Here is a 12,176-nt window from a genome sequence, read left to right on the forward strand (position 1 = left end):
CAGAGCATATAGAGAAATGGGCTGATTGGTAGGCTGAATCGGATAAGACGAAGAAGAAGGCAAGAGTCAACAAAAGAGAAAGAAAAAGAAGAAAATGAAGAGTTGGGTTGAATTGACCCAAGACCAAACGGGTTCAAGTTTAGGCTTAGTTAATTAATTTGAATAATGTTTTTTTTAATTGTTATGGATGAGTTGAATGTATTTAATTATTTAAAAAAGAAAGATAAGAATAGAAGAATGAAAAGATAAAAGAGAATTAATAATCGATTTAATCAAGCAAAAATATTTTTATTAATGTATGATCATATATAAATAATTTATATCCATATTTTATGTATTAAAATTTTGTCTTCTTATTTTTTTTAAAATGGTTTATTTAATTATGAAGAATTAATATTAATTCATTTCATTGACCAATTGTGTGCCTACAGTTTGAAGAGATTCTTGAGATATCTGATGGAGTTATACAATGATGTTTAGCAGATTCAGACTTGGCTTAGGGAGTCTGTGGAAAGGGAATTGACTCCAACCACTGCCCAAGAATAGGTCCATACTTGCAGGATGCTATACCTGATGATTCAAAAGGCCTGTTGAAAGTTCAAAGTAATGCTAGGTCCTAAAGAGATTTTTTGTTGAGGGTTTTTCTAGCATTTTGTGAATGGTTAAAAGCTTGAACTAACAAAGTTAAAAGTTTGAAGTCTGAAAGACTTATGGTTTGAGGAAATGGTATTCTTGTTAAGAAATATGGGAAAAGAAAGAAACAGAAAAGAGCTGGCTCTTTTCCATAATCTAACAGAGGAAAGTCTCGACATTGCAAATGTGCGGATGACGTGTACAGACACATTGAGATAAATAAATTCAAGCGAGGAGCTTCAGGGCTTTGCAGTTTTCTACCTCCGGCTGATTCCCGTTGAAGTGGGAGAGCAGTTTGTTTCTAAATTGGTCACAGGCTCAGAGAGAGGGTTGATATCAAAAAAAATTTTTCTTTATACTTTCCAGATTGATTGTTTTATTTCATTGCTTGTTAATGAAGAGAAATGGTGCTTTTCAAATGTATTATATTTATAACACAAATAAAAAATGTTTGATTGTACAGTCTGCTATGAAAGGTGAAAGTTTGAATGAGAAGACCTTTCAAAAAAAATATTAATTCATTTCATTAATGTAATTGACTATATTAATGTAATCGTTATTAATAGAATATTTTTCAAACAACAATTGTAACATATGGAATGATGAATATTGAATAGGCTAAAAATAAGTAAGTCATTAACAATTAAAAGAAACAATGTGACTTGTTAGTACATATGTTTGTTTGTATAAATTAAAGTTTGTGTATTAAGTAGGTTACAGAAGTGAATATTTATTTGTTAAGTGGTTTCTATTGTTTTCGTACAAAAGATATGAGACATTGTTTACAACTTGTGCACATCCATCGTTACAGAATTTAGAAAAAGTCAATGCCCTGCAGCTATATTTACACAAAAACTTAACATTAGATACCATCATATGCACCATTGCCTAACAACAAAAAATATAAGGCAAGCTCGGGCATGACTGAAAACAAAATTCCAAAGGTTTTGTGTCATTTAGGTGGGTTCAACAGTCTTCAGCAGCCAACTTCTTTGATTGTTGTGTACTCTTGGCCAATGGTGTGCTGCAATTACGAACAAACAATAAGTTAACCATAACAATAAATTTATTTTTATGCAAATTGAATTTATATGCTATCAACATGCAATGGTTTAATTTATCTGCAAGAAAAAAAGAGAGAATAAAATAAATCTATTAAATATTGCAAGAAGATAATTAATTCAAAAAAAAAAACCAAAATGAAAACAATTCTTAACAAAATTTTCCATTCTTGATAATAATCAAGGTTTCGATTCTTAATAGCAAGTTCTCATAGGGAAAGAAGGGTTAAAATATGACTTGTATTGTTTTCCCAGGCTTAGAAAGAACGCATAAGTGGGAAAATTTAAAAGCATAGGTAACTATTGAAATTTTTTGCATTAATCTTGATGAAGCATTTTTACTCAAAAAGCTGACATGAATGTTTTCCTAAAGATGTATTGGTCATTGTTGAATGTTGATAGGCTGCTATAAACGTCCTGTGAACTTGATGACATAGACAGCACAGCAAATTACTCTATCATGAATGCAATCAGTTGCTAGCTATTGCACCATCTTTAGTAATAAACTTTTAATATTTAATATTGTGTTATTCTTAATACACGTCCTCATTACTTTGTTTGAGTTTTGGTATTTAAATTGCTACTGATGTACTGCTTGTTGTACCTATTAAGTGCAAACTTGATCCCGTCGAATAAATGAAATGATTTGACTCCAATCCAATAAACTGCATTTTATATTTATTGCATAAACATTGTTTTGTGCAACATCTACAGTTTTCTATGATGTAGTGCAGTGATGATGGGTATGCAAACATCACAACATTATATCAAAGTGTGGATATGACAAACAACACTGTTTATGCATGTTTTTCCAACCATTTGTATTTTATATTATTAAAGATTTAAAGCAATAATTCATTCTAAGTATGTGTAGAAAGAGACACTTTCTTTTGTTTAGATATAATCAAATTTATTTAAAAATGGACTTAGAAAAATTCCTTCTTATCTTTAACATTAGACATGCATTACAGATTTTTTGCGACAATTAGTATTATATTAGAATTCATAATGAAGAGTTAAAAGACATAAAAGCATAGTATGCAATGTTTAAAGCATTATTCACAAATTAGAAGGAAGAGTAATATGAGCTTATTAGTACATTATGTACAATCACACTATTGGCTATACATTTGATTGGATAAACAATTTCATATCAAACCATTTTCCAAACAATTCTAGCATTTAAACATTGCTTTTTAAACAATAAATAATGGGCTAGTTAAGCTACTTAAGTGGCAGTTCTTAAGTTAAATAACAAAATTCTGTTTTTTAAGAGCAATTTGGAAAGGCCAAATTTCTAAAAGGGTTTTTTAAAATGGACAGCATAAATGTGTTTCAATGAACAAATATCAATTATGATGTATAACAAAAACATGGACTGTTAATTAATAAAGTGTATATATATTATGTTACCTTGTGCTGTCAATACCTTCCAAATGAAGTGATTGCTTAAAAAAGAGATTATGAATTAATCCTAAAAGTCTACGTTTTAATCTTTTCACTTCGTTTTTGTTTTTTGTTGCTATCTAGTTATGGGGAAATTCCTTCCAACATCTTATAGTCGCATGCTATTTTTGGTATTTGTAAATGGATCAAGACAATTCCTATAGTTGTTAATCATCTCTTTTGCTGTCTAATAATATGGTTGAAAGTATGGTTTCTTTTTAATATTAGTCTTAAATAAATTTCGTCAAATAAAGTTGTTAAGTAACTTTGCTAAATGATAGGTTAATTATTTTGAGCTGACAGTATTCTTGTTCCCATTGAACTAAATTTATATAAGCTTCCTATAAAAATTATAAGCTTCTTTTTTGTATATAAAAAGATTTAAAGTTTGTGTTTTATGCATGTCCTACAATTGTTTTAATAGATAAAGTTAAAACAATTCAAGCAGATAGGATAGTTATACATACAGGTAGAGAATTAAAATCTAAGTTAAAAATGAAAAACCAAAGATACTACCTAATTTAATTAAGGCAAGCATTATTTTCTTTTTCAAAATAAAAAGTAAGAAGTTTTATGAAAGTATGTATGAAACATATCTAGTTTTGTATTTTTTGGTTGGTGATTCTTCTCCCTTCGTCAGGATAGCTTGTTTCTCAAGTGTAGACACTGGAAAAACCTCTCTATTCATTTATGCTTTCATTAGTATTGGCAAAAGTTGCTCCTTTGCTTTTTCAGTTGTGACTTTGGATGCTGATGACCCTAAGGTGAGAGGTGGAGGTGTTGATGATTTTGAGGTAGTTGCAGCTATTTCGGTGTGCCATTCTTGGTCCTTCAAGTCAGTAGAATCAAATATCTTATAATTGGCAAATACACTTTTGATCCCTTTTTTTGTTAAACCAATAGTAAAAAATTTCTCTCGATCGATCAAGGCCTTAAGGGGTCCAGGTAGTGTCATCCGATCGATTGATTGAAGTGTTGCTAACTTGATGATCAATGAACCAACCTATTTTTCTGCAGGCCGACCAAATGCAACCAAACTCATTTGAGCAGTATTGTCTTCGATGATAAGTTGTATGCAATATTTGAAATAAATTATGCATAATTGATCATTTCCATGAGAGTTGATAATAAGAATAATGAGTTGTATACAAATTAGGTTTTGCATAGAGCTATCATAGAAAAAATAAACAAAAATCTCATTAACATTTGATAGATTGTATTTTTTGTGAGCAACAAATCTCGACATGACTATATGTAAAAAATTATAACAGTAACATTTAAAGGATATTGTTGCCGATGTACATAATTGAAAATTTTAAACAATTTGAATTATATGGTATGTTATGTATAGGGATACGATACAATGTGTAAACTGAATCATCTATAATATGAAATATTGATGACAATTTGGTAGCAATAAAAACATATATGAATATATGTAATAAATGATAATTATAAAATATAAAACATGGAATGAAGTTCTTTTGATTTACTTACGTTGGCAGAGGTGTTTTTTCTTCATGTTTTGTGCACCAATATTTGCCTGCACAAAACCGAAGAGCCATCCCACATTCATTGCACGAATTGTAAAACCAGCCGTTTGAACAATCAATGTCAACAATTGCACCTTTGACTCTAGACTTAGTTCCCTGGAATGTTCATGAATTGTTAATATTTATACTTTGTTGTAGCCTTGGTTAAAATCATGTTAAGAATAATCTTTTTACCTGCACTTCTGTTGGATCAGCATTGTTGATGTCTGCAAGGGTTGAATCTTTGATTTCATATTCTTTTGTTGACAATTGTTGGGGAGACATGTGTATGTTGATGATTTGCACACTAAATGGCTCTTTTTCATACCTGCATATTAATGTATTATTACATAATATTGAATAGATAATTTTATGATTATCATTTTAGGTATAAACATAACCTTTGCTTGTGTAACATTGTTTCGGGAATATTAAGGTCCACATAAAACTTTGTAGCTAAACAGGAAGCAAGATATGTTGTGCCTGAAATTAAAAAAAAAAAGTAAGGGAAATGTTGATTATGATATATTATTTTAGGATTTCATATGCATAGCAAACTAACTCATGTATTTTTTTAACAGTTGTTGCGGCAACAATTACAATCGGGCTGATGAAATTATCCAGCAACTGATCTTCGTGAATGGCTTCAGCTTTATCACCATGAAAAACAACTTTTAACGTATTCCCACTACAATTTAAAAGAATAATTGATCAAATAATCTGAAAGTCAAAATATAAAGAATCGTTAGTTTTTTCATACCTCAAATCTTCTATATAAAGGTCGCGTTTCTTCACATCACTTGTCCGATTTTGTAAATGGACTTTTTCAATGGTGGTAATTGATTTGAGAGCTCCGATAAAATCTTGGAAGAAACAATAAACAAAAAAAGAAAATTAAACATGATGATTCAAAAACTAATTAAATAAAAAGTTAAAGTAAGACTTGTTGAAAACAATCTGACTTGTCAAAATTGTATCATTACAAATTCGTGAATTAAGTTGGTCAATAGATGCAAAAGAAAAAAAACTTGTAAGGTATGCATCTAGGTTATCTTGGATTGTTTGGATGATAGTGTTCTTGGTAAACATGCCCATAATATTCGACGGAATGAGATTGAAAGAAGTCTTCTTATTATTAATTTGGAACTTCTTGATTGAATAGAGACACCCTTCTTTCAGTTGAGGTCGAAATTGTGATGCATAAGAACTCCTTATCATGAAATGCATTGCACCTCTCTGGTCATAATTTGCGTAATCATAGAGAAAATCAATGATAAGCTAATAATAGATAATGAATTTAATATCAACTGATTTAATATATATTGGTTTATTCTATAAGTATAAGAAAATTTTCTATACCTAGGCATCAGTAGCTAAGAAATCGAGACTAAGCAAAGTGTCAGGTCGAGAAGGATCAATCGATTCCCAGATACGAACGATCCTTACTTTTACAGATATACCTTGTTGGAATGGTCGTAAATTGCATAGATATTGATCCGATATTTTTAAGCTGGAAGAAGAATTAATTAGCAATGTATGAAAATGGTTAAAAAAAATCTGTTAAATTTGAAAATAAGAAAATTATTAAATAAAAAATCTAGCAATTATGGAGAAACTGTATACTAAAAATAAGTTATGATAACATTAAGATAAAATGCAATCAATAATCTTGTAGTGGAATAAACAGGTATTGGTCAATGCTACTTTCTACTAAGTTAATATAAATTAAAGATAATTTCTCAATAATTTAAACTATTTTCTTCAAGAAAAAAAAACTAAATTTAAATGCATATTCATCATTCATCTTAAATTGTCAAATTAGTAAAAGAAAAAATATCGTCCTATTTATGCTGAGTTATCATGTCTAATTCTTCTTCTCTCTCAACAATTCAACAAATCTTAAATAAAAAAAGAATAGAATAACCCCTAAGTATAAAAACAGTATATGTGAGGATGTTTGGAATGTTCGGATCCAAATAAAAAGCCCAAAAACCTCACCCAAACCTTAGGCACAATATACCAAACTAAGACATGGATTATTAAAAATGTAGAATATCCACTTGGAAAGAAGCCGTGTCCAAACTGGACAGAAATGTCCAAGTTCAGACCACATACTGGCAGCAGCGTGAATATGTTAGACATTATCCAGACATCAGCAACTTAATTTTTTGAATTAAAAGATCCTTTCAAGGACGGCATCCATCAGTATTCAAAACTTAAATGAATACTCCTAGCAGTAGAAATCTTCTAGCTCGTTATCAACAATCAGACTCCTTCTCCCATAATAATTCCCAACTACCCCAACACCACCTAGATAAAATCAACATCTCTCAAGACTCCTTTACTTAGTCCATCTGCAATACTATTCCCTACCTTCTTTATATGTTTCACCTTCCAACAATAAATTTTATTACAAAGATTCTCAATTTACAATAAAACCTACCTGAATCTCTATGGAGCATCCTGTGTATTATTGACCCAACTTACAGTGTTGAGAGAATCACTATTTATTCAAAAATTCTGTAAACACTGAGTCATTAAACCAACAAACAATTGAAAAGCTTCATTTATTGTAAGTATTTCAGCTAAATTTGAATCTCCATGTCCTATGCATTTCAAGAATTTCAAAATCATATTAACTTCCTCATAAACCAAATAGCCAACACAGATCTGAAAATTCAAGATAAGATCTCGAAATTTTGGAACTTTCCTTTTACTTATGTTATAGATTTGAAAAGAATTTGAACGAATTTTTCATTCGATTTGACAAAACCAATTGATTTAGTATTTTATTTTGAAAATTAATTAATTTAGTATATTAACTTCCGGCCCACCTCTGCTCTAACCGACCTTGATAAGGTATGACTCTTTAATTGGTTTGACTAACTTATTTATAAGATTTGAAAGACAATAGTGTCAAGACTTAAGCAAGAAAAGAGATGAATAAATTAAAACTATAGAGCAAATAATAAAAAATTGTAACTAAAACTTAATGTAATTTTAAGATATTACACTTTCCAGCAGCAACTTGTACCAACAGAGAATTTGATATTGACAAACGCACTGTAAGGCCAAAAGCATAAGAGAAAAAAAAACAACATTAATTTTAAGTGAGTAAGAGAATTCAATCATAATTCATAAGGTGATTCTGATGTTGTTTAACATCAATTTTAATTACATAGATATAAAATAAAAAAAAACAATAAATTGAATGATCAAATTGTAACAGGAATTTTAAATATAAATCTCGCACTAAAATAAACAAAAGGGAAAACACACAACGACAAAAAGAAACATGAACAACACTTTAAATCAAAGCAGAGGTCTTAGAAACAACTAATAACTTAAAACTTCTTTAAGCATGAGAATTCAAAAAAACTCAATTAAAAAAAAGAAAAACAGGTTAGTGCAAAAAATAGAAAGGAAATCAACATGAGCAGTCAATAATCAATTATCTATATATATAGAGTAATGACAAAACTCAAATTGAACAATGGTAAAATTAAAGCAGGAAAAAAGAAAGACAGACATGAGAAAGGACCTTAAACTAAAAACTTGTTCTAATCTAAGAAGTGCTAAACATTGACGTGAAGAATAATAAGCAAGATAGAACAAAAAAAAAATAGACATATGGCAAGAACCAATAGGCTAGACACGACACTCATATCAGACCACACACGTCCTCACAGCGTACAAAATCCAAAGGCCAAAATGAAATCTGAAAAAACAAACAAAGCATTCAATTGTAAAAACCCAAACTCTTTGACCGAAATCTATGATCAAATATTCAAAATTCATGATTCCTTATTGTTCACCAAGCCGACCCAACAACAAGCTTGAAGTATAGTGTAGACCTGAGGGAAAGGCGACAATGAGGGAAAGTGAAAAGATGAAAACAATCAAGTAGATCTAAGCTGAGGAGTCAAAGAATAGGGGATGCAAATGCACAGAGAAATACGAACAAGGTCAAAGGACTACTACTGTAGGCAAATTGCATTTTGTTTCAGAACCCATGCTAGAGATTTGAAAACTCTTCTTTCAACTTTCACAGGTTCAATACTCTTTCCTAGAAAACGTAGCTTCTTTGGCTACAAAGAAAAGATATATGAATTATTTACCGATGGAGAAACGTGGGCTGACTGATTGTACTTGTAAAGTTGGACTCACTAATGGTGTAGAGATTCAAAACGTGGACATTGCTTTAGTCAACACGTGGGTTAATGAGGAAGTCCCTTTGGGGCTTCCTTTTACTTATGTTATAGAAGTTTGTTCAAGGGATACGCTACAAAATAGTTAGGCATACGTCTACTATTTGAATTGGAAGTTCCATATCTCTTTTCTAATTCTTAAAATTTGATCTAATTAGAATTTCAACTTGATTATATTATTATTAACAGAAAATATCACTTAAAATTTAAAATAATACAACTTAATTAATAAGATAAAAAAATACTTCAAAATCATAAATGAGTATAACTATTATAATCAAAGAGTTCAGACAAATTATTATATAAACACCCAAAGAGCCTAAACATATTATCATGTAAACACCTTGAGACTGTATACATGACATGCAATTAGGGAACCTTTCACATAAAAATGCTCATGAGAATTTAACAAAACTTTTGTAACTTGCTATTTAACTACTAAACGTAGTCAATTCCCAAGCACATTACCTTATGTACTACTCTCTAATTTTAATACACAAACACTATCTTTGGATGAATAATGCACACCAAATTAGAGACATTCTTAAAACATATTAAAATGATAATTTTGCAATATTAGTCAATTGGCCATTTTAGTGACAACAATTAACTAGGATAATAAAAATTCTCTCATAACAAGACACTTTTCTTATATTACCCACACAAATTTTATGGTATGATTTTTTTTAGTAACTTAATGAGCATGGAATATCATGTCCCAAAATTATATTTATATATGTCACATAATTTTATGAGATATCTAGTCATCATCAAATAAATTTATTGCATTTAAAAAATATCATTTTAAAATTATAAGATTTTAATTATCAATTTTGTACTTTATCTCATAATATACAAAATACACAAATATTTAAGGATAATATACCATTAAACTAAAAAATATGCATATTATTTTTTATCAAACGCATTTTTGAAATATCTTATGAAAATATTTAAAATATTCAATTCAATGCACATAATAAATAAATAAATAAAATTTAAATGTGCATAAATAATCCAAAAAATAGCACCAACAAATAGCACACAGAGAATGGGACTAAACTTGTCACGACCCCGAACCTCCCTCAGGCCCATGACAATCGCCGTGACGTCCCGATTGACACTCATTATCCGGAATGCCAACCGGAACCCCACAAGGCTTACATATTAGTTTCTTTCCTTTTCTGTGAGCAATCATTGTTAAATATCGAGTTTTTAGAGAATATATACTATTTTAGATCAAAAACAATCAAAATAAAATTTTCGCCACACAAGGGTATTTTGGTCATTTTTTTCTCAAAAATTTCGAAACTGGCTAAAACGTAATATACAAGTACAAAACACATAATTCATATTCAAAATGAGTTTAAAAGTCTGAAATCTTCATTTAAAACGAAATTACGGTTATTTGAATATAATAAGAAAATAAAAGAAATATTAAGGAAAATATTCTATTTTCTTATAAAACAATATTTATAGAGTTATACGTGAATAATTTTTATAGCGTAAAAGCTAAATAAATTTATACATACTGAAATACAGTAAGCCAAAATATTTAATTTAATTTACAATAACAAGAGGGCCCCCGAATAAACCAAAGTAAAGAGGACTGTGAACCTACGATTTGGAAAATGCAGATTCAATGGTAGTCCTCGATGAGATCAGCTATCTACAGTCTATACTGAACCTGAAATGGGTGGAAAGGAGTTGGGTGAGATTTTGCAATCCCAATGAGTAAACAGACATTATCATAAATATCTAAAGGCGAGTAAAATGGAGGCAAGTTTAAACAACAAATTTCAACCCATTTCATAATGTTTTCAATTTATTTCTTAAACCATAAAATATTTGTAATTTACCAAAGCAATTGTTAAGGCTTATGTCTTTTATTAAAACAAGGCTCAAGCCAAAACTAATCCTCGGGGATACCTTGGCCGAGGCATCTAACCGAGTCCGCCAAGGGTGTTAAAATATTCACACGTGAAACACATTTTTATTTTTAAAAACAAGCCGTTCCTTGGCGTTGGCCGAGTTACACATTCACGTGGGGGTTCGACGTGAAGTGAGCTCTAATACTACCCTAGGAGTTACCCTCCTCGCCTCTACAACCGGAGTAATTATATAACTGGGTTTACCGTGCCCCTCTAATAGGCAGTCCACGAAAACCAGTCACTGCAGTGACTAACCCACAAATTTTAATAAAATTTCGACAGTATAACGTGGCTTTTATTTATTTATCCAGCCTGCATAGTAAAACAACTTACATAAATTTCCCAATGCATTCACAAAATATAGCCACATATACTCATTTCTCATAAGCCATTCCTAGGAAAATATATATTTTTCAAGTCAATTTGTAGCCTCCAGTTACTCAATTTCATAATCAATACAATATATTTTTATTTGTCACATTTATTCCTAAAACATCAAAAATCTCGTTTTAATCTCGTTCTCATTTCATAAAATACATAAAGGGCATTTAAAATAAACTCTAGATAATTTACAATAATAATAAGTTTACTCACCGTTTGTACAAACTAAAAGCTTTCTAAGCGCCCCGATCACTACTCGTCGGGTACGACTTCTTTGCCTTTTCCGGAAGGCTCTCCTCCTAGACACATTACAAAAATTTACACAATTCATCACATTGATGCTAAATCACTATATAATTAACTTAAATCCTATACTAATGCATGGTATGAAATGCAATAGCCTAAAACGGCTTAAACGCGGTATTAACCTATTTTTGGCACTTTACCCGATAAATTGCTAACGCGCTCCATTTTAGCTCTAAATCATCCCATTCTCTCTCCAACATTTCTAACCATTAAATATCAGCCAATAACCTTCTAAAAACAACAAAATCAGCTCACTCCCTTCCTTGGAAAATTCGGCCAAAAATGGGACATTAACTCGGTTAATTTTCTACTTTATTTTTCTATCACGTTTAATCGTTTTTCATCATTTTCTCTTCATTTCCCTTAGAATAAAATCAATTCATCATCATTGTACAGCATTGAGCACTCAGCCAAGAGTGGGTATTGTGAAAATTTAATGATTTCTTGCCCAATTTAATTTCTAAACACATTTAACTAACTAAAACTATCAATTTAACTAAAAATCAAAACCTAAAAATTTCAATTTCTCTCCCCTAGAATTTCGTCCAGCCCTTGATATCACTTTTTGATCTCTCTTCTCAAGCATGCTAAATGGAAATAAAGGCATAGGAAAGGTAGAAATCAAGCTAAAATCGAAAAATCTTACCGTTAGACGCGTAAACGGTCGAAAACCGCGAA

General features: G+C 30.3%; 1 protein-coding gene across 16 annotated transcripts; it reads right to left on the reverse strand.

Annotated features, from left to right (window-relative positions):
* Positions 1–1,446: 1,446 nt before the first annotated feature.
* LOC18599941 (uncharacterized) lies at positions 1,447–8,768 on the reverse strand. Of its 16 annotated transcripts, none has more exons than XR_016028481.1 (9): positions 8,635–8,768; positions 7,685–7,735; positions 6,133–6,182; positions 5,433–5,535; positions 5,235–5,360; positions 5,074–5,155; positions 4,868–5,000; positions 4,638–4,789; positions 1,447–1,657 (listed from the first exon to the last, which is right to left on the reverse strand). XR_016028481.1 is itself a non-coding variant. In XM_088810152.1 (9 exons), the coding sequence occupies exons 5-9, from the start codon at positions 5,236–5,238 to the stop codon at positions 1,600–1,602; spliced, it is 429 nt and encodes a 142-aa protein (XP_088666278.1). In that variant the 5' UTR covers positions 5,239–5,360; positions 5,433–5,535; positions 6,032–6,182; positions 7,685–7,735; positions 8,527–8,750; the 3' UTR covers positions 1,447–1,599. The 16 variants fall into 16 exon arrangements, 12 of the variants coding, with proteins under 12 accessions (XP_088666278.1, XP_088666283.1, XP_088666267.1 ...); XR_016028486.1 differs by having other exon boundaries at positions 5,273–5,360; positions 8,214–8,750; XR_016028489.1 differs by having other exon boundaries at positions 8,214–8,750.
* Between the last annotated feature and the right edge of the window lie 3,408 nt (positions 8,769–12,176).

Source organism: Theobroma cacao, chromosome 1 (assembly GCF_053813885.1).
Source record: "Theobroma cacao isolate CCN51 chromosome 1, ASM5381388v1, whole genome shotgun sequence".
In the NCBI taxonomy this organism is placed as follows: Eukaryota; Viridiplantae; Streptophyta; class Magnoliopsida; order Malvales; family Malvaceae; genus Theobroma; species Theobroma cacao.